Source organism: Chelonoidis abingdonii, chromosome 3, assembly GCF_003597395.2.
Source record: "Chelonoidis abingdonii isolate Lonesome George chromosome 3, CheloAbing_2.0, whole genome shotgun sequence".
Lineage (NCBI taxonomy): Eukaryota > Metazoa > Chordata > Testudines > Testudinidae > Chelonoidis > Chelonoidis abingdonii.
The window spans coordinates 151,827,089-151,847,085 of record NC_133771.1 but is presented as its reverse complement, the minus strand read 5'-3'; the positions used below and the strand labels follow the sequence as shown (position 1 = coordinate 151,847,085).

Here is a 19,997-nt window from a genome sequence, read left to right as displayed (position 1 = left end):
GTTTATATCTGTGTGTAATAGAAGTCCATGTCTTGAAAATGAAATCATCTTTATTAATTCAAAGCCTGAGGGTGGGGGGGTAGGGGAGGGATAGGGAAACTGGGGTACTGAGAAGGATGTGCACGAGAGAAATACTCAAGGTTCAGACTATGGGTAGGCCGAATACAGAAAAGCAGTGCACTTTACTGTGAATCATTACTAAAACGGGTTTTCAAAGCTTCCCAGAGATGCATTGCTCCACTCTGAGTTCTTGTAGCTCTGGTATCTGGCTTCTTAAAATTAGCAGAGAGCCTGTCCACCTCCATGCCCCACCCCTGCAAAAACTTCTCTCCCTTTGCTTCACATGTATTATGAAGCACACAGCAGGCAGCTATAGCCATGGGGACATTTTTTTCAGTGAGGTCTAACCTAGTGAGCAAACTGTGCCAGTGAAAATGGCCAAAGGCACATCCAGTCACCATTCTGCACTTGCTGAGTCTGTTGTTGAACCAGTATTTGCTACTGTCCAGATGTTTGGTGTATGGCTTCATGGGCTATGGGAGTAAAGCATAGGCTGTCTCCCAGGATCACTATGAGCATTTCAACACCACCAGTGATGATTTTTATGGTCTGAAAAGAAAATCCTTGCTTGCAGCTTTCTGAACAGACCTGTGTTCTTAAAGATACATATGTCGTATACTTTCCAAGACTATCTGGTGTTGATGTCAGTAAAATACCCCCAGTGCTGCACCAGCGCTTGCAACACCATAGAAAAGTATCCCTTTCTCTTTATTTACTTTTTGGCAAGATGGTCTGGTGCCAAGATGAGTATATGCACACCATTTATCGCCCCACTGCAGTTAGGGAACCCCATTGCGGCAAAGCCATCAAGTACGTCCTGCACATTGCATGGAATCACTATCCTCCTTAGCAGAAAGCGATTAATGGCCATGCATACTTGAATCACAACAACCCCCACGGTGGATTGCCAGCTCCAAATTGATTCCCCACTAACCGGTAGCAGTCTGGCATTGCAAGCTTCCACACAACGATTGCCAGTTGCTTCTCCACTGTCAGAGCAGGTCTCATTTTAGTGTTGCAAGGCTGGGAAGAGCTCCACACGCAGTTTTGTATGTGCAGGGCCACTTTCCAGGAAGTTCTGCAGCCACTGCTTGTCATCCCATACCTGCATAATGATACGATCCCACCAGTCAGTGCATGTTTCTTGGCACCAGAGTCAGCGTTGCACCATGTTCTGCTGCTCTGTGACTGACAACAGCAACTGAGAAGTGTTTCATTCCATAGCTTCCAGCTGGGCATGTTTCATGAAGCAGTTCTTATCGCGGCCCTGGAAATACTTCAAGATAAGGCCTTTGTACAGTAGTACACAGCTGAGTGGGGTCCAAGCTTCTCTGGAGATGCTGTATGTGCAGCTGTGCCAGCCTTTTTGAAAAAAGGCATGAGATATTGTGGGCTGCAGATGAAATCAGGGGTGGGAGAAAACTGTATCATGGGACGCTAAAGCCATGTTCCCAGTCACCACTGTGAGAATGTTTTAGTCCTATGAGGCATTGCAAGCCTTTCCCAACCCCTCCTGCTGTGAGTTGCACCATGGGATAGCTACCCACAGTACACTGCTCTCTGCAGTGATGCAAGCGCTGCTAGTGAGGATGAGCTCCACTGACACAAAGTGTGTGGTGTGGACATGCACAGGCAACTGAATTACTGCAGCAGCTGCGTGTTGATTTAAGTTGTCTTCAGTTTGTAGTATAGATGTGCCCATAGTAAAATAATGATGCAGTGGCAGACTAAGGGTGGATGTTATTTCATTTATGTAACCAAGGCAGGGCAGCCTTCTCTGTTTCCGCAATCTGGAGCAGTGAAGAGCATCCTGGTGTTAGGCCCCTTCAAGTCCTGGACGTGTATCAACAGATTCAAGCTTATCCATCGCTATCTTAATGCACTCTTCAGTGCTTTTGTAAAGCAGCTCGGTGTTTATAAATGTTACAGTATAAACATGTGATTAAGGAGGAGGGAAGATATTGTTTATAAGAACACCTGAAGCTTCCAAAGAATTATGAAAATGGAGTTTGGGAGATGATAAACACCTGAATACTTAAGTACTTGCATAACATTTCATAGTGCTCTAAAGATAAATAAACAATGGAATCTTGATAAGGTCCTTAGGCATATGCCACAATTCAACTGTGTTCAGTGAGCAGTTTTCTTTATTGCAGGTTCACTGTCATGGTTGTAATAGGTGACAGAGAGTATCCTGTAGCTACAGGTAAAAACAAGAAAGAGGCAAAAGAAGAGGCCGCAAAGGCAGCATGGGATAGCATAGCGCAAGAAAATCAAGTAAGTAAACAACATCTTTTATTTAAAAGTAAATGATAAACTATCATTGTTTTGTTTGGGTTATAGGGTTTTGAATGGATCGTCTTCTAATATAGCCCCTGAATCATGGTAGAGGCAATTCAAATGGTCTCTAAACTGTCTGAGTGACGGGTGTCTGTCTAGTTTAGAAAATCATTAATTAATGGTAATTCTACTAAATGTCAAAGCCAAAGCTAAAAACCTCCTGTCCTGGTTTGTGGGACCAAAAAGCCCAACAATGTGACTAGATGTCACCTGCTATTTTTAGAACATTCTCTTTCCTATTTGTAAAAGGATACCTTTGTCCAGACCAAGTGGCTCTATTAGAAATTTCTCTGTTGGAAAAGAGTGTTCTTTTATAACATTCCATTAGAGTTTTTTCCAGACTTTTAATTCTTTTTTATATTCTTTAGAGTTGTTTTTGGAAAAGATATTCACATCAGTCATGAACATTTAAAAAAATAGTGTCCACATTATAATTTAAAAAAAAAAAAAAAGTTTAGTTTCAGAACCATAATGGGGGTGGAAAAAGTGATGCATCATGGGAGATGAAGTCTAGCTGTAGAGCCTGGCCCATAGAGGAGAATGAGAGCACGAGGTACCTGAATGATCACTCCCACAAGAGATAGAGGCTGCATTTCAGAACTGAATTTTTTCAGTTTCTTCCTGACCTCCTCTTTTTAGCATTCCAGGGAGTGAGCAATATTTCTCCAAGGCCCATACGTACTTCACAGTTCTGTATAGAATGTATATTTCTACACGGTGCATCTCATGAATGTGATAACTGGAAGGAGGTGTTTTGCAAACAGAAAAGCACTCTGTGTAGGTTGGTGTCCAAACATGGGATGCCTGTCACGGAAACAAATAGTCTAATTGACTAAGAACCATACTCAAAACAAGAATGTTCACTAGGCCAAACCTGCACAGAGTCAGGTTCTAGTCTGAGCTTTATTTTATGTGAATGACTGTTGCTTCTGGGGAAAAATGCTGAAACAAGAGGTTTAGCTACTGTAGGTTCAGTACCAGCATTACAAGTATTCCCCTTACACTGCCTTATCCTCGAACTACAGGAACCTCATTAAGGGGTTGGAGGAGGAGAGTACTTTAGTCTTCAGGCATTTCCAGATACTCTCTGCAAAGAGGTTAAAGGCTGAAACTGGTGGAGATGGTGATTATTGTGTATGGATATCCAGGGGCGGTGCAAGGATGTTTTGCACCTTAGGCGAAACTTCCACCTTGCGCCCTTTGTCTCTCTGCCCTGAGGCGCCCCCCCCCCCGCAGCAGCTCCCGACCCTCCGCCCTGAGACACGCCCCCGTGCCCCAGCTCACCCCTGCTCTGGGCACAAGCACGAGCACCCTGAGCACGCCATAGCTGCTTCACTTCTCCTGCCTCCCAGGCTTGCCGCACCTAAGCTGATCGGTGCTGCAAGCCTGGGAGGCGGGAGAAGTGAAGCAGCTCACCCCTGCCCCGCCTCCTCCCCAAGTACGCCATGGCCGCTTCACTTCTCTTGCCTCCCAAGCTTGTGGTGTCAATCAGCTTAGGCACCGCAAGCCTGGGAGGCGGGAGAAGTGAAGTAGCCACGACGCGCTCAGGGAGAAGGCGGGGCAGGGGTGAGCTGGGACAGGGAGTTCCCCTGCGTGCCGCCCCCACCCCCTTACTTGCTGCAGGCGGCCCTCTGCGCGCTCCCCTGCCCCAGCTCCCTCCGCTTAAATGCCAGCAGTGACCGGGGCGGCCGAAGATCCAGCCACCGCGGTCGCTGCCGAAGAAAATGGCATCTCCCAAATGCCAGTGCCCTAGGCGGTTGCCTAAATGGTTGCACTGGCCCTGTGGATACCTATTGAGAGGAGTTACTCACTTCAGTGGCCACCAAACAGTCATCAAATGTTATTTTGATTAGGGTTCAAACTTAAATAACTACTTGTCTTTGTAACAAAAGGCACTGAGCACAGAACTAAGGGAATTCAGCCTGGCACCTAAGCATCCTAATGTCATTCAGTGCTTGCTAGTAGGTGAAACCCTGTGCTGCCACATGGGTCTATGCATGAAGTCATGTGTGTAAAATGGCTGAGACTTTAAACATTGAATAGTAACAGATGGTGAATCTCAGTGGTGATTGAACTCGGTCGTATTCCAAATAAAAAGAGCTCTCAACTGTGCCTGTAGCTGTTTCCATCACTTTGTGCTGATTGAACAGAGATTCCAGGCTTCAGCATGACTCACTGGCAGGTGACAATCCTGAAATCTTCTTATATAGATTTGTTGATTATAAACTTCTTTATGATCCCACTGTAGATTTTGCAATTATCCAGGATGTTTCTCCACTTTACAGGGCCAGTACACCCCATTAGTGGCGATTGTGAAGTGATTTATTTTTAAAATGTCGTGAAATGTCTGTAATGGTTGGTTAAGGATTCACAACCCCTGCAGTTATACCAGCACTCTCATGATGCTCATTTTGTGCTATTTGGTAACTTCAAGCCTTTCGAGCTAGGCATATTTTGTATGTTTATTTTGTAGACCAAACAGACTTCACTCCCACAAACTCCGCAGCCGCAACCGTCGAAACCATCACCACCACCACCACCACTGCCAATAGCGTTTTCATCAGACACATTGGAAGAGATACAACCACTTGATTATATCTCTATGCTTACCAAATATGGACTAAAACATAACATAACAATTGACTATAAATTAGAAGATGAATCTGGACCTCCCCATAAAAAAATGTAAGATGTAGTTAATGTTGTTAATTCCTTCTGCTTCTTCTTTCTGTTTGCCTGTTCTGTTGTTTGTTTACATGGTTGTTTTTAGATGAGTCTCCAGAACTGCAATCGTGTACTCGCTGCTAAAGTCAAAGGGATCTGTCACAGTGACCTGCTTGAGGAAAGAGCATTTTTTGGTATCTGTTACTGAGGTGAGATCTACTCACAATTGAAACCCTAGTGGGAGGACTTAAAAGTGAATTGAAGGAATCCAGATAGTGGTGGAACTATTCCAATATCTGTTTCCTAATAACTGCTCCCAAAAGAGTGATATTTAGCAAGATATATCTTATTTAAAAATATTGACAGTTTGTGACATTGCCAGCGCATGACCCCCTCATTACTCCCTTACAAATTTCTGATCAAATCAGCTTTTGATATTGGCTTAACAGTCCCATAAACCAAGGAATTAAACCTGTTACCACTGAAGTCACTGAGAGTTGTTACTGCTTTCATAGAGAGCTGGATCAGTTCCTAGCTGCTAAAACACAATCTTCAAAGGAGAAAACATGGCTATTTTACATTATGGGAAGCAAACCAGTTCATAAAGGAAGCCTTGCTTTCAGTCTCAGGGCCAGCTGTAGATTTTTTGCCGCCCCAAGCAAAACATTTGATGCAACTGCCCAAGCAAAAAAAAAAAAACGCCGTCCCTGGAATTTTGCTGCCCCAAGCATGTACTTGCTTTGCTGGTGCCTAGAGCCGCGCCTGTTCAGTCTTGGCCAAAGGAAGCCTCAGCAAACAGCCTTTGCTATAGCTAGTTGGTATCTGTGCAGAAGTATGCTACTTCTGAAAAAAATCTGGCAGTTGATTCCTCAGTTTCACATTACTTACGGATTGGGACTTGATTCAGCAGCTTCCTAGTCTAGAAGACAGCAAAACTCTTCTTTTCCTTCTGATTCTTTTTGCGGCTTCTCTAATTAAGGTTCCTTCCTTGCCTATCAGACCTTAGCTTTCAGATCCTGCTTCCAAGTCCTGGTGACTCTGGTAATCCTTAAAGGGTAGGTTTCTTTTCTCAGCCCATTGAAGGGGTTTAAGCCTTCGTGTTTCATCCAGGAATGGAGCACAGATACTCCATCACAGAGACAATACTGAAACTTGATAGAATGGTAAAACAGTAGTGGCATAACTTACTACTTTTATTACAGAAGCATCCAGATCTCACTGTTTTAACTGTTGTCCCATCATACAAGGCATTGTGCATTCAGTAGAAAACAACAGCCCCTGTCCCAAAGAGTTCGAAGTCTAATTGAGATTAGTCATAATAAGTGGGTGTAGATCATGAAAGAGGAATTAGGAAAGAAACAGGTAACAGTTATAAGAATACATGGTTATATAGATTAGCCTATAAGCTTAACTTACAAAATTGTCAGTTGTTTTCAAAATGTGAATGTCCAGTATATAATACCTGGTTATTTACTACAGGAAAGGCCAAGCTAGATTGTAGAGGTGGGTGAGTAGCACTATACACAAAAGAGTTGACTGAATCCAATGAGATAAAATAAACGTATGTGTAGAGAGGACCGTATAGTAGAATTGCTAGAGATACAAATTCCAAGTTGTAAGACTTCTAATATACTAGGTGGGTTATACTTAGCAGGCTTCTGATAAGGGAAAGAAAATGGAGTGCACAACACTGATGGACATCAGAGATAACAAAATCCAAACAAGTGACAACCTCTCTTACTCACTTATGTTCTTTAAAAAAAATTAGAAGAAACAAATCTCTGAAGTCTCCAAATTGGCTTTTTACATAGTATATTCAACTTGGTTCCCCTTCCTCAGGCTCTGCAGTGTTTACCTACGTGTCACATCTTGTCTCTGACTTTACACAACCATTTGCTAATTAAGTAGTTGCATGAGTAGCTCCATTGACTTCAGTGGGACTACTAACATGAGTGAAAGTACGCATGTTACACATATACTGACTTTCATGTAAGCTTTTTGGGTCAGAGATTGTCTCTTTTTGTATATTCACATCATAGGTGCCATCTTACTGTAAAATTTGAATGGAAAAAGTCATTGTAGTTTTTATCTCGATAGCTAGTGGAGGTAAACCCCATGTGAGGGGACTAGTTACAGCGAGGTAAAAGCTATAGTGCATTGTTTCCACTAATAGTATATGCTGAAAAAGTTAACTTATAAAAAGACGCCTTTTATTGCAGTAAATCCATAGCCTTGGTTTTCTCTGCAGAGGATAGTGGGGCGATATCTATTATTTTCAGATAATAAAGACCCACTGTTAGACACAGTTGCCAGGTGTCCAATTTTTGACCAGAAAACATGGTCGAAAAGGGACCCTGGCAGCTCCAGTTAGCACCACTGATTGGGCCATTAAGAGTCCAGTTGGCGCAGTGGGGCTAAGGCAGGCTCCCTACCTGGCTCCACGTGGCTCCCTGGAAGCAGTGACATGTCCCTGTAGCCCCTATGTGGAGGGATGGCCAGGGGGTCTCTGCTCGCTGTTTCCATCCTGAGCACTGGCTCTGCAGCTCCCATTGGCCAGGAACCATGAGAGTGGGAGCTGCAGGGGCGGTGCCTGAAGGCAGAGGCAGTGCACACTGTGCAGAGCCGCCTGGCCGTGCCTCCACCTCAGAGCCCAGGGACATGTCGCTGCTTCCAGGGAGCTGCCTGAGGTAAGTGCCACCTGGAGTCCTCACCCCATACCTCCTCCCACACCCCAACCCCCTGCCCCAGCCCAGAGCTCCTCCCTGGAGCCTGCACCCCCTCCTGCACCCCAGCCCTCTGTCCCAGCCCTGAGCTCCCTTCCACACCCAAACTCCCTCCCTGAGCCTGCACCCAACCCCCCTACCCCAGCTCGGAACCCCCTCCTGTACTCCAAATCCCTTGGCCCCAGCCCCAAGTCCCCTCCTGCACCCCAAGTCGCTCTCCACCACCCCCCGCATCCCAGCCTGGAGCTGCCTCCTGCACCTTGAACACCTCATCTTTGGCCCTACCCCGGAGCCCGTACTCTCACCCCAGAGCCCTCACCCCCCTCCTGTAATCCAAACCCCTGCCCCAGTTCCGAGCCCTCTCCTGCACCCTGAACCCCTCATTTCTGGCCCCATCCCAGAGCCCACACCCCCTGCCAGAGCCCTCACCCCCTCCCACACCTCAGTCCTGGTGAAAATGAGCAAGTGACTGAGGGTGGTGGAGAGTGAGTGACAGAAGGAGGGGGGAAAGAGGGAGTTGGGGGCGGGGCCTTGGGGAAGGGGTGGGTAGGGGTGGGGTACTGGGCAGGGGAAAGATGTTAGGTTTTGCTCAGTTAGAAAGTTTGCAACCTTATTAGAGCAGGAGGTATCAAAAGAGGTATTGAAACAAATTGATACATTTAAAAAGCATCAATTCATCAGCGACACATCCAACAGTTCTGAATGAATTAAAGAATGATGTGTCTGAGCTGTTAACAAAAAAAATGTAACTCATTAAAATTCGCTATTGTAGTGGAGGGAATGAATGTTGTGCTTATCTTTTTAAAAATGTGGTAGGGTAACAGAAATTTTTAACCAAAGAGCTCTAATTCACACTAGGTAAAGTTTGGCTGAAATAATTAAAAATAGAATTATAAAACACCAGCATGAACATGGAAAGATGTGCCCTGATCTTGCAAATATGTGTGTTTAAAGTCAATGGGGCTAACTGGGTTTAATGTTAAGCATGTATATGAGAGTTTTCAGGAGCAGTGTCTTAGTTTGGAATCTATTTTCAAACTGTCCTTATAACTCTTATTACCCTATCACAGATCCATGTTCTTTGTCTAGCAAAATGACTTGCCATAGCAGTATTTTTAAATAAAATACATTTAGTAGTTTATTCAGAGTGAGAAGTGCTTTATGTTTAAGAAATGCTTTTTAGATGGGTAGCTTTCAAACTGACTTCAGTATGCCTTTAAAGATTAACTTGCTTAATTCAATTATGATTTAAAAAATAATCTTACTCTTGTTTAATGCTATTAAGATTTTTCACAGAATCTGTCCTGGTAAATCAAACACAGACTTTAAAATTCTTCAAATAACATACTATTCTAGGTTAAGTTGTTATTACAATTTTAAATTTAAAAAATACCTTCACAAGGAAGTAGTCTTAAAATCTACATTCAGGATTTTCAAATGACTAGTAGTTTTCGGGTACCTTATTTGAGATGCTTTATGGGACTGGCTTCTCAGAAAATGCTAAAGCCTATCTTCTAAAAATCAGACCCTTTTAAGGCATCTCAAGTTAGACAACGTTATATTTGAAAACGTACATATGCAGAAGAATATTGAAGAACTCTATTCTTCCTAGCATCATTACTACATGACAATAGTATTCAAAATTGTTACAATTAGAATTTTCTGTACGGGATTTATGGATACTGTTTTATTCTCTATTATTCTTATAGATTTTCTTATAGCTGTAAAATTGGTGATAAGATTTATGGTGAAGGCACTGGAAATGATAAAAAGGCTGCAAAACAGGCTGCTGCAAAATGTGCATATGAACAGTTAAGAGCTCAAGAAACGTCAAGGGTATGTATTGCATGTAGTCTGTATGTAAAGAGAAAAGCTTCATTTCTGGCTCATTCATCTTTGAATCAAGTTCTATCATCATTTGGTTAAAAACTAACCTTGTTTGTTTCAGTTTGAGGGAGAAATAATCTTTGCCTCATAGATTTATGTTGGTGGTGCTCCACTGTATGGTAGCTAAAATTCACAGTGTCTGTATAGTCAATAGCTTATTGTACCAAAAAAATCTATATCTCTAATAGCATATTTCAGTATAGGGTCCTGTGAATTATCGTTCAGATAAAGACGAATGCATATGACAAAAGAACTTACGAAAAAATATTTCACTACAATTTTCTTGAAAAGGAAACTTAACTAATATACTGAAATGGAATTTTCTCAAGCATAGTACAGTGCTGCTGTACAATTACTAACAGTTTTCTTAATTATATAGTTCCTTGTACTTGTGTTAGATGTGTTTAGTTTGGGACAGAATTATTTTTTTTTTAAATCATGTGGGACCTGAGCCTGCAATGTCAGTAGAATTCAAGGGAAGTCAAGGGTGCTGAGCACCTCTTACATATGCCTGACTGTGGTATCACACTCTTTGCTTTTAATCTGAAACTTCAGTGTCTCTTACTTAGTGGAAAAAAAAGGGATGGAAAAAGGCAAAAACTCATTGATTATGTAGGACTAAATTTTCAGCCAGCTCTAAATTTGTAATGCAAACTTTACATGCTCATCACTTTGCATGCCCAGTTACTATATAGATGGGGCAATTAGATGCGGAAGCATGTTTATGCATACACTTCTATTTTTCCACATGCAAAATTGCATGTACAATTACCAGCTCTGAAAATTTTGCCCTCAACTAACAAATACTGTTTTTTGGTCCTAATTCTTAATGGGACCTCATCCTTGCACCCCATGTTACTCTTGCAAATGAGGGAATGTACTATAAATGTCTCCTGGATTTGTAGTCAAGATCTTGTCATAAGATATTTACAAAACTCTACTTTTGGTGATGTTTATTTGCAGGTGTGAAGAAGGATGTAAAATTTTAAATATCTAGGGCAAAATCTTGGCCACACTAAAGTTAATGGAAAAATTCCCACTTCAATGGGGCCAGTGCCTTCAATTTCACCCCAGTGCTTTAAAGTTAAGCATGTGCATAATCTATTCCTGAAGGAATTCTGCGCTAGAATATTAAAAATTCTGCACATAATATTTTAAAATTATGCAAGTTTTATTTGTCCAGTAAAAAATGGGGCTCCAGCATGGCTGTGGTGAGCACAGGCCACTGGGTGCGTTGAGGTGGGAGATCCCTCTGAGGCCCTTACCTCCCCTGGTACAGGGACTTGGCAGTGAGGCTGCATCCAACACTGGCACAGTCCAAGGGCTGGGAGTGGTTGGGCAGGTTCAGCTCAGCAGGATCCAAATGTGGAGGGGCTTAGTGTGGGGGGGATCAAGGTGTAGGGTGAGAGGTTTCTGTGTAGGGCAATCGGGTGCAGGCGGCTCAGTGGAGATCTGGATTCACGAGCTCGTTGGGGGTTCTTGGTGCAGGGACAATGGGACTTTGCAGGGATCTAGGTGAAGGTGGTTGGAGCTCAGCATGGAAGGTCTGGATATAGGGAGATGGGGCCTGGTGTGGGTGGTGTCTGGGTGCTGGGGGAGTGGGGCTTGATGGAGTGGAGATCCAGGTGCAGCTGGTTGGGGCTCAGTGGGGTGGGAGTCCTGGGTGTGGGGGGTTCATTGGGGGGTCCAGGTGTAGGGGGTAGGGCTTATCATGGTGAAGGTTCGATGGGCCTGCTTAATGGGGGAGCACCACTGCTGCTGAGGAGATGCTGCATGGCGGGCGCCCACTTCCCCCCACGATTCCCCTGTGCCCTCTTCTTCCCAATCTCATCCCTCCCCCAACTCCCCCATTCCACTTCCCCTTCGCCAGCCCCACCACAGACACTCACTGTTGCACAGATAAGAGGAAGGCTCTCAGCACACAGAAGGGGAGCATGACTGGCACTAGGACTCAGGAGATGGCCGTTTAACTGCAGAGTCAGCGGAGCCAAGATGCAACCTCCTTCAGTGGGAAGCTCTGCGCTAGCAGAAATGAAGGGGAGGGGCAGCGGCACGTAACCCTCTGTGCCCCCCATGGCTCACCTCTGTTGGGGAGCAAAATCTCCCCCAAAAGCTGCGCCCATGGTCATCTTCCCCCCCGTCCCAATGTGGCTGCCCTTTGCTTCCCTGCCGTTTTCTGCAGGGAAGCACAGGAATTCTGCGGAGGGTGGATGTTTTGTGCGGACGCGTAGTCACACAGAATCCCCCCAGGAGTCATAAATGCCTTCCCCAGCTGGGAATTTAGTGTTTAAGATAGTTCCAATAACTTTTTTGGAAACTCCAATGTTTTTGCCATTTTAGAATGTTGTCATTTGTAGTAGTAAAGCCTTGACTGGTAGGTATCGGGTGTTGTTTCCCCCCCCCCCTTTTTATATATATACAGGCAGGGAGACACGCAGCTGTTGCCAGTTCTGCAAATAGTCTACTTAGTAATTCTAGTGGAATATCAAGCTGGTCATCTGAAAAGTAAGTGGGAACCATTAATATTGTGATGTTTAACAGTGCATCTGTTTATAATTCAAGAACTAGTTGAGAGCGTTTTAAGCAAAATCTGTTGCTGTCTTTTCACTTGTGAATTAATCAGTTGTATTTTAAGCCTGTTTATCTACAGATCAGGAATACATTTTAATTGTGCAATTGCATTTAATTTTTTTTATATTTTTTATAATATACTTTATGATACACAGATTTTTCGGCTATCCTGAATGCTTTCTTGTTGAGCACCAGTAATTCATTTTTGAAGTATTTCTTCTTGATGTGAAAAGAAGTTTCACTCCACTGAAGTTTTCGGTAGCCAGTTTTGTATTATGACACTGCTTTGTTGAATGGAGATCAGTTCTTTTCAGTAATTTCTGTGTACCACATTATAATTTCTGCTATACCGCTTCTCTCTTCATTCTCCATTAATCAAGAGGCACAAATCCAAAGAGGCACAACCTATTTATGGAAAATGAAGAGAGAAGTTGTTAGCGGAAAGAAAATTATGGTGAGAAATTTTCCAGTCTATGCTGGGACCCCTTGGCACCAGCCTATTGTGCTTGATGGTTAGTTTGGCTCTGGTATCACCACTTTACTCTCTCTGATGCCCTGTGTAGTGTTTAAGAACAGCTATATTCTGTACCAGTGGTGGCCTCGCTGCATTGAAATGATCTCTGTACTTAACCTACCTTACCATACTGAGAATACATAACTAACATTTATAAACCACATTGACATAATAGGATGAAATCCATTATAGAAATAAGTATTTTATAATAAAATGTGATCGAATCACAAGAATTGTGTTACAAGTGAAGTTTTGTATTTTAAATTAATTCACATAATTATTTTTCTGTTGTGTCAAGAATTGTAGTTTTGATACAAGAATTGTTTGAAGGAGAAATATTGAAATCCATTTTTCCCCTTATAGTGGTACTGATTCTGCATCTAAAAATATGAATTTAGATGGGAGCTTGGTAAATAAAATGAATGACCTGAAAGTAGGTGAAGATTCTTCATCATCTTCTTGGGTACAGTATGAAAGCCTTTATTCCTCATGTTAAATTTCAGACTGTCATTATTATTTTACTCCTGTTCATAATGTTCACTTTTAATGAAGATGTGGATAACAGAGCTACTATCTCCAAAATATTTAAGTTGCACATAGGTAAAATTGGATACTTGAGGCTGCTAATGTCTATATCTAATTTTTGAAGTTAGTACATCCTCAAATACTTTGCTGGAAGTGGAATGTCGCCCTAGTGCAGAGTGTAGTAGTTCCTCTCTCTTGAGTGGAATAAACCATTCAGCATACACAACATGAGGTCTCTGCTCTGCAGTAGCTGCCTATTAATCTTGAACCACTCCCCAAAAGAAACATATGTGGCTTCACTCTTGCATTGTGATCTGCAGAAGTGGATGCTATGTCACTGACTTCATGGGGACTAAATGCAGGTTCACTAGTTGGCCTGTGAGGGTAACAGTGCTGGACTAGGGCCTAAAACTACCAATAAATTGGAGCCTAATCTTCTGAGATTGCTTCACTCTCTCTATTTCACCGCAAGAGTTAAGAACTGCTTCCTCTAGCAGCCTGTTAGAGCCTGAGTTAGGGGAGTTTCAGAGCATAGTGCAATATCAATTTTCTCCTCTACCCACAATGGTTATCATTACTGAATATATCTGAATGTTATTTTAAATGTTCATTATCTTTTTAGCATCATTCTCACTAAACATACACTAGGTCAGATTTGCTGCTGGCTTTAACAGGCATACTTCCATGGAAGTTGATGGACCTGTGCCTGTACATAGAATGTAACTGATGCATGTTGATAAGAATCATGATGTCATACTTAGAGCTGGGGGACATTTTTGGGCCAAAACGTCTTTCGGCAAAAAGTGCAGATTTGGCTATGCTGAAACACTTCTGGAATTTGTGTCAATTTTGCTAAATTGTTTGGTGTAAAATATGTATAAATACATACATATCGTCTGAAAACTTGAAACCTTATTTCAGCACTTTTTAAATTAAATGTTATTTTTTCAGTTCAAAATGACTTTTCAGTTTGAAATTTCCTTTAATTTTAAAAATGTTAAAAAATGCTCAAAATAGAAATCTTTAGTTTTAGTTGAACTAAATGTTTTGTTTGATCAAAATGAATTTTTCCCAACTTCTGATTCATCAAAAAGTTTGAAGAAAATAGCTTTGGGGTTGACATACAAAGTCCCCCCTCCCCCACCGGGATTGCCAGCAAACTTTGAAAAATCTATTATTCGCACAGCTCTAGTAATATCCAAATTTTACGAGGAATTTAAACTGAAGGTTGACATCACACAGATGAGCCAGCCAGTCTAAGTATGGCTCTGGACAGCTGGTAGCCACATCCTAAATCATATTAAAATAATAATTTATCATAATTTAAAACAGTGAATATATTTCTTTTCTTTTTTGATATAGGCAACTCCCAAAAATGCTGCCGTGAAACCTAAGAGGTACGTAATTACTTTTGCTTTCAAATATATATGTTCTGAAATTAATATTGCAAACCCTGTTTTGGTGGCTTGATAGTTGACTAAAACATGACACCAAAAATATTTCCAGGTAAATTTCTTTTCTCTATTCATATGTCGCAAGGTTTTATTGTAAATTTTCTTTTTTCCCCTAAGAAGAGAGTTCGCATCTAAATTGGCACCCTCATTCTCAGGACCGGAGGCCAAATACACTAGGGATGAAAGGTGAGAAGAAAATTTTAAGTAAGAGCTGTATAGTTATTGCAGTGACGGGTTAGATTTCCCTGACTAACAGTTTTACATGTTTATTGCAAATCAAAAAAAATGGTGAGGAGGAATTCTATTTGCAACATATGCAAACTGCCACTTGTGGGTGAGGTAAAGGGTATTTCCTATAATAAGAATGTTTGTTTATATTTGGCATTTGTACATCTCTGTAGAATGTTTCTTTGTTTTTGCTCTACCCCTGAGAAATGGGTGGTACTACAAATGTTGTAATAAAAGAGATTGTTCAAAGAAAATGGGTGGACAGCTTCTGTTCTTATGAAAATTCCAAATGGAAATGTCATAAGCATGTAAAATAGAGTAGGAATACCTCTAATCCAGCAGTTCCCAAACTTGGTTGGCCGCTTGTTCAGGGTAAGCCACTGGCCGCGAGATACTTTGTTTACCTGAGGTTTGAGTACCTCCTGTAAGATGATGCTCAGCGTCTCTCAGAAGATGTTCTGCAACTTTCAGAATCAGACCCATACTTTCCAAAATTAATGTTAGGGCTGATTGTGCTAAAATTATTATTATTATTATTATTATTATTATTATTTATTTTATTATTTTAAAGACTTATCAAGGATTTTGAAGAGATAGAGCCAATTGGCAGCGGTGGATTTGGGAATGTTTTCAAAGCAAAACAAATTATTGATAAGAAGAACTATGCTATCAAAAGAGTCACGTGTAGCAAGTAAGTACTGTCCATCTGCTTGCCTTTATTTGAAAAGACACTCTCCAGCAGTTTCTGTAGATGAAACTGTTTATTTGTAATAATCTCTTAAAAGTTTAAGTAATTTTCCTTTACAGTATTGTCCATTCTTTCTGACAAACATGTTTATTCCTCTGTTCTCAGTGGAACTGAAATGAGTGTGCTGTCTTTTGATGTTTGCTTCTCTGTGCACTAGATTATAGTCCAGCACAGCATAGGAAACAGGATTTGTTAACTTGTGCACTCTCTTTGTTAATGTTGTGCCAATATTTAAAAAGAGAAAATGGGATGACCAACCTGACATTGATCCTGGGCAAGATGATGGAGTGGACAAAAGTGCAAATGCATTCCTTGGATGCATAAACAGAGGGATCTCAAGTAGGGATAGAGAAGTTATTTTACCTCTGTATTTGTGTGACAACCCCCAGGGTACAATCTGGACTGTGGAACTGTTGTGCCCCCTTAACTCTCCAGCTTAGGATACCCCTCACACTGCCCTGCTAGTGAAAAGCAGCCCCTCCAGGCTTTGCTCTCACATAGCCATTAGCATGTGAGAGACACACCCTGCAGAGTCACATGAATGCTCTTCAAGCCCCTCAAACAGATATAGGGCAACACCTGCATATCTCTGAGTCCCAGCCTTATACCCCAGCAATGTGTGTTTTACACTGCTCAAGACCTTCTTGATCAATGCAAGCTCATTAATTAGTCTGCCATTCCATCAAAGGGTAATAGATATGTATCAGCCTTTGTTAACCTGAGTAGATTCCTCAAACATTTCAGTGAACCACACTGTTTTAGATAAAACATTAAACAAGTTTATTCACTATAGAAATGTAGATATTAAGTGATTATAAGTGGTATAAGCATAGAAGTCAGAATTGGCTTTTAAAAGAAATAAAAGATAAAATTGCAAGCTAATTCCTAAACTTTTTCATGTTAAGTAAAATGTGAAGCAAAGAGCTTTTCTCATCCCTCTGGATGTTGCGGGCAGTTCACAGTTCTTAATACACCGTCTGGATTCCCTTCCCAGCCTGGGACCAGTTTCCCCAGTTCAAAGTCTTTCAAGCAGTCTTATTTCAGTAGAGATGTGGGGGAACAGAGGTGTGACTGGGTGCCTGGATGGGCCACACTGAGAATGCTATACTCAGGACAGGCTGCAAGGAATAGGGCAGACAATCCCCAGAACTGGTGGTTTATTTTTCAATTAGATTAACCAAGCCAGTAATAAAACAGCTTCTGTAATACCATGCTGCTCACTTAAAAGCCAAACACAGTCCCCTTTTAAGCATTCCAGCCCTTGACTCCTGTCTAGATAGCCAAGTCTAATGTAGTGAAAGGTTATTGAAAACCTGATTCACCATATGTGAGGTTCACCAGTCCCAAAGTACTGGACACTGATCCCTAAGTCAATATGAGTCTCAGATCTTGCCCAATAATCATGCAGGTGCCAATCCTTTAGTAACTAAAAGAATAAAGATTTAATAATAAAAGGAAAAAGAAAGAAGAGAGTGGCTGGGGTTAAAAAATCAGTATACATACAGATATATGAAAGTCCTTAGGTCAGTTTCATAGCAGAAATGGTGAGGTTGCTGATTTATAAAAGTCTTCCTGGAATTAATTTAAAGAGTTATAGTCCAATAGGCACTCTAGATGCAGAGTCTATGTCTTTCCGTTCAGCATTTCTCAAATGAGGCTACCAGGGGCTTTTCTTGTGGCCACGGCCTCCTGGGTTGTGGGGTGTGTGTGTGTGGGGGGGGGGGAGTAGCAGTCCCTCTCTTTCCTGTTGCTCCAAGATGCACTGCCTTGGCGTTGGCTGCTGGAACTGCCTGCAGGGGTTGGGCTCTTCCCTTCCCGGAGACACCTGGAGCACAACGCTGGAGGAGCAGGCAGTCAGTGGGTTCCCCCCTTCCAAGAGACTATGGGGCTCAGGCTTTGGGCTTCACATCTGGTGTGGTGGGACAGCAGGCTCCATTCGCACAGCTTCAGGCTCCGTCTCCACGCCTTAGCCACAGGGCTGTGGCTGTGGGGTTTCAGGCTCCAGTCCTATGCTGCCTCCCCCACAACCCCCTCCATCCATGGCTTAATTTGTCCCCAGGCGTGCCAGGGCTGAGTAAGTCTGTTGTGAAAAGTGATACTTGTATGTTTATTAATATCACTTTTCACAACTGAATTAGTAGCTAGCAACAAATAAATTACAATGATTTGGACGTGTGTATGCACGTTTGTTTGTTTTTCCTAAAGCTAATCAAGTATTTTTGGAAAAAAGTGTGAGAGTGGCCACCAGCCAGAGTTGGTGGCCGCACTCCGAGGCCATCAAAAATTTTGTCCTGAGAACTTCTGGGGTTATTCCAAATAATGATTTGGAAGATCTCAATCTTATGACCTTAAACTATCCCTGTCAGTTTAAGCAGACCTGAGATAAAAAGGATCAGGCTTGAAATTTTCTTTATAGTTCTCTAGCAAGCTAATAAACCTCCTCAAAGCAATTGTCACATCAGGACCTTCCTCCCATGAAGAATAGGTAGTGCAGATTGTTGCTTTGAAGCATATCGTCTATTTCCTATGCATACACAGGTAAACTAGCTGCATTAATTCACATAAGACAGTTAGCCATTCAGATGATCAAGGAAGTTCACAGGTGAATTGCTATGTGGAATTACAAGTTTTGAGGAGAGATTACGACAATAACATTATTATACCACAAGTCCCACATTTAGACTTCTAACAAGATATAAATAAACACAGACAAATATTCTTAGCATCTACTCTTGATTCTCTAACAATACAGACAAATATGTTAAAGATTTGAGTCTGCTTAATATGGCTTTAATAACTAGCTCCAAGGAATGGCCCTGTTTATCACAGCAGTACTCTTTTTGATATGTCCTGAGGGGTTGCTTCCAGGTCACCCAGCTTGCTGATTATTTATCCTTTGCTGGCTCAGTGTTACAAGAAATAATGAAGAAACCATTGTCTCTTATATTATACCCTCCTCCTCTCTTTGAGGAACATCCCTCTCCATCCACCCTGCTTGGGGTACAGACAATGAGTCTGTGAGGTACGTGAGATTTGAAGTATCTCTCAGGTAAATTGTAAATTTCTTGCTCGCGCCTTTTTTGTACATGAGGCTTGAGCTATCTCTGGGGATGACATGCAAGTCCTTTGTTTATAGGTCTTTGGTTACCTCTAAGGGGCTAGTCTGTGGGCGTTTCCCAGCCTCACAATATATTTCCCTAACAAACCTATAGCAAAATCTCATAACTCCATGTACAATGATGATACACATGTGTTAACAGGATGATAATGTTCAGTAGCTCATGAGTTTTCAAATGATACCTCACAAAGCATACTTTGTACAAAATATATAACCATACAAAAGTGGTGAGTATAGGGGTTACAGGGTTTTATTTTGAGGGAGAGTGTATAACAGTTTGGCACTGGTGCAACCACTGCTAGATTATTGTGTCCAATTCTGATGTCTACAATTCAAGAAGATTGTTGATAAATTGGAGTGGGCGTAGAGAAGAGTAATGGGAATGATTAAAGGATTGGATAATATGCCTTATAGTGATAGACTCAAAGATCTACATGACAAATTTCTGTTCCCAGTAAAAGGTTCTTCAGTCTAGCAGACAAAGATATAACAAGATCCAATGGTCAAAAGTTGAAACTGGACAAGTTCAGACTGGAAATAAAGTGTAAATTTTTAACAGTAAAGAACAATTTACCATTGGAACTATTTACCAAGAGCTGTTGTGGATTCTAAATCACCAGTAATCGTTAAACCAAGATTTGATGTTTTTTCCAAAAGCTGTGATTTTGTTCAAAGAGGAATTATTTTGGGGAAGTTCTGTGGCCAGTGTTATACAGGAGGTCAAACTAGATTATCACAGTGTTCTCTAAGGCCTGGGCTACACTAGCAGGGGGCGGTGAGCTATTCGTGTAGTTGAAATTGAAGTATATTAATTCGACTTATCTGGCCATCCTCACGGTGGCGAGTTGATTGCTGTGGCTCCCCCATTGACTCTACTTACTCCTCCTGCCAAGGTGGAGTATGGGCGTGTGACGATGTGGTTCTGGCGGGACCCAACTGAGAGTGCCAAATCAGGACCAATTGCTCAAACAGGGCAGTTACAGCCCAAGGCTGGGGTTTCTCCACCTCTAAGGCAAACCAAATCAGCCAGACACAAGGACTTCAGTTTCACCCTACTGGCTAACTGCAAGTCACACAAGCAATTTCCTTAGACACTCCAGTCTCCCAGTATCACCACCAGTCCCACACGTCCTGGGGATGAATGGTTATGAAAACCAACACCCCA

The 19,997-nt window shown here is 42.0% G+C and overlaps 1 protein-coding gene across 7 annotated transcripts in view; it reads left to right on the top strand.

Annotated features, from left to right (window-relative positions):
- The window catches only part of EIF2AK2 (eukaryotic translation initiation factor 2 alpha kinase 2), a 45,780-nt gene that overhangs the window by 12,262 nt on the left and 13,521 nt on the right, over window positions 1-19,997 (top strand). For 3 of the 7 annotated variants that reach the window (XM_032772407.2, XM_032772400.1, XM_032772402.2), the window contains exons 3-10: window positions 2,217-2,337; window positions 4,874-5,085; window positions 9,497-9,623; window positions 12,097-12,179; window positions 13,123-13,222; window positions 14,647-14,681; window positions 14,856-14,924; window positions 15,538-15,657. In XM_032772407.2, the coding sequence (XP_032628298.1) occupies window positions 2,217-2,337; window positions 4,874-5,085; window positions 9,497-9,623; window positions 12,097-12,179; window positions 13,123-13,222; window positions 14,647-14,681; window positions 14,856-14,924; window positions 15,538-15,657 (867 nt within the window). The remainder of the gene's footprint in view (window positions 1-2,216; window positions 2,338-4,873; window positions 5,086-9,496; window positions 9,624-12,096; window positions 12,180-13,122; window positions 13,223-14,646; window positions 14,682-14,855; window positions 14,925-15,537; window positions 15,658-19,997) is intronic. The other 4 variants (XM_075064230.1, XM_032772401.1, XM_032772405.1 and 1 more) reach the window with 3 other exon arrangements.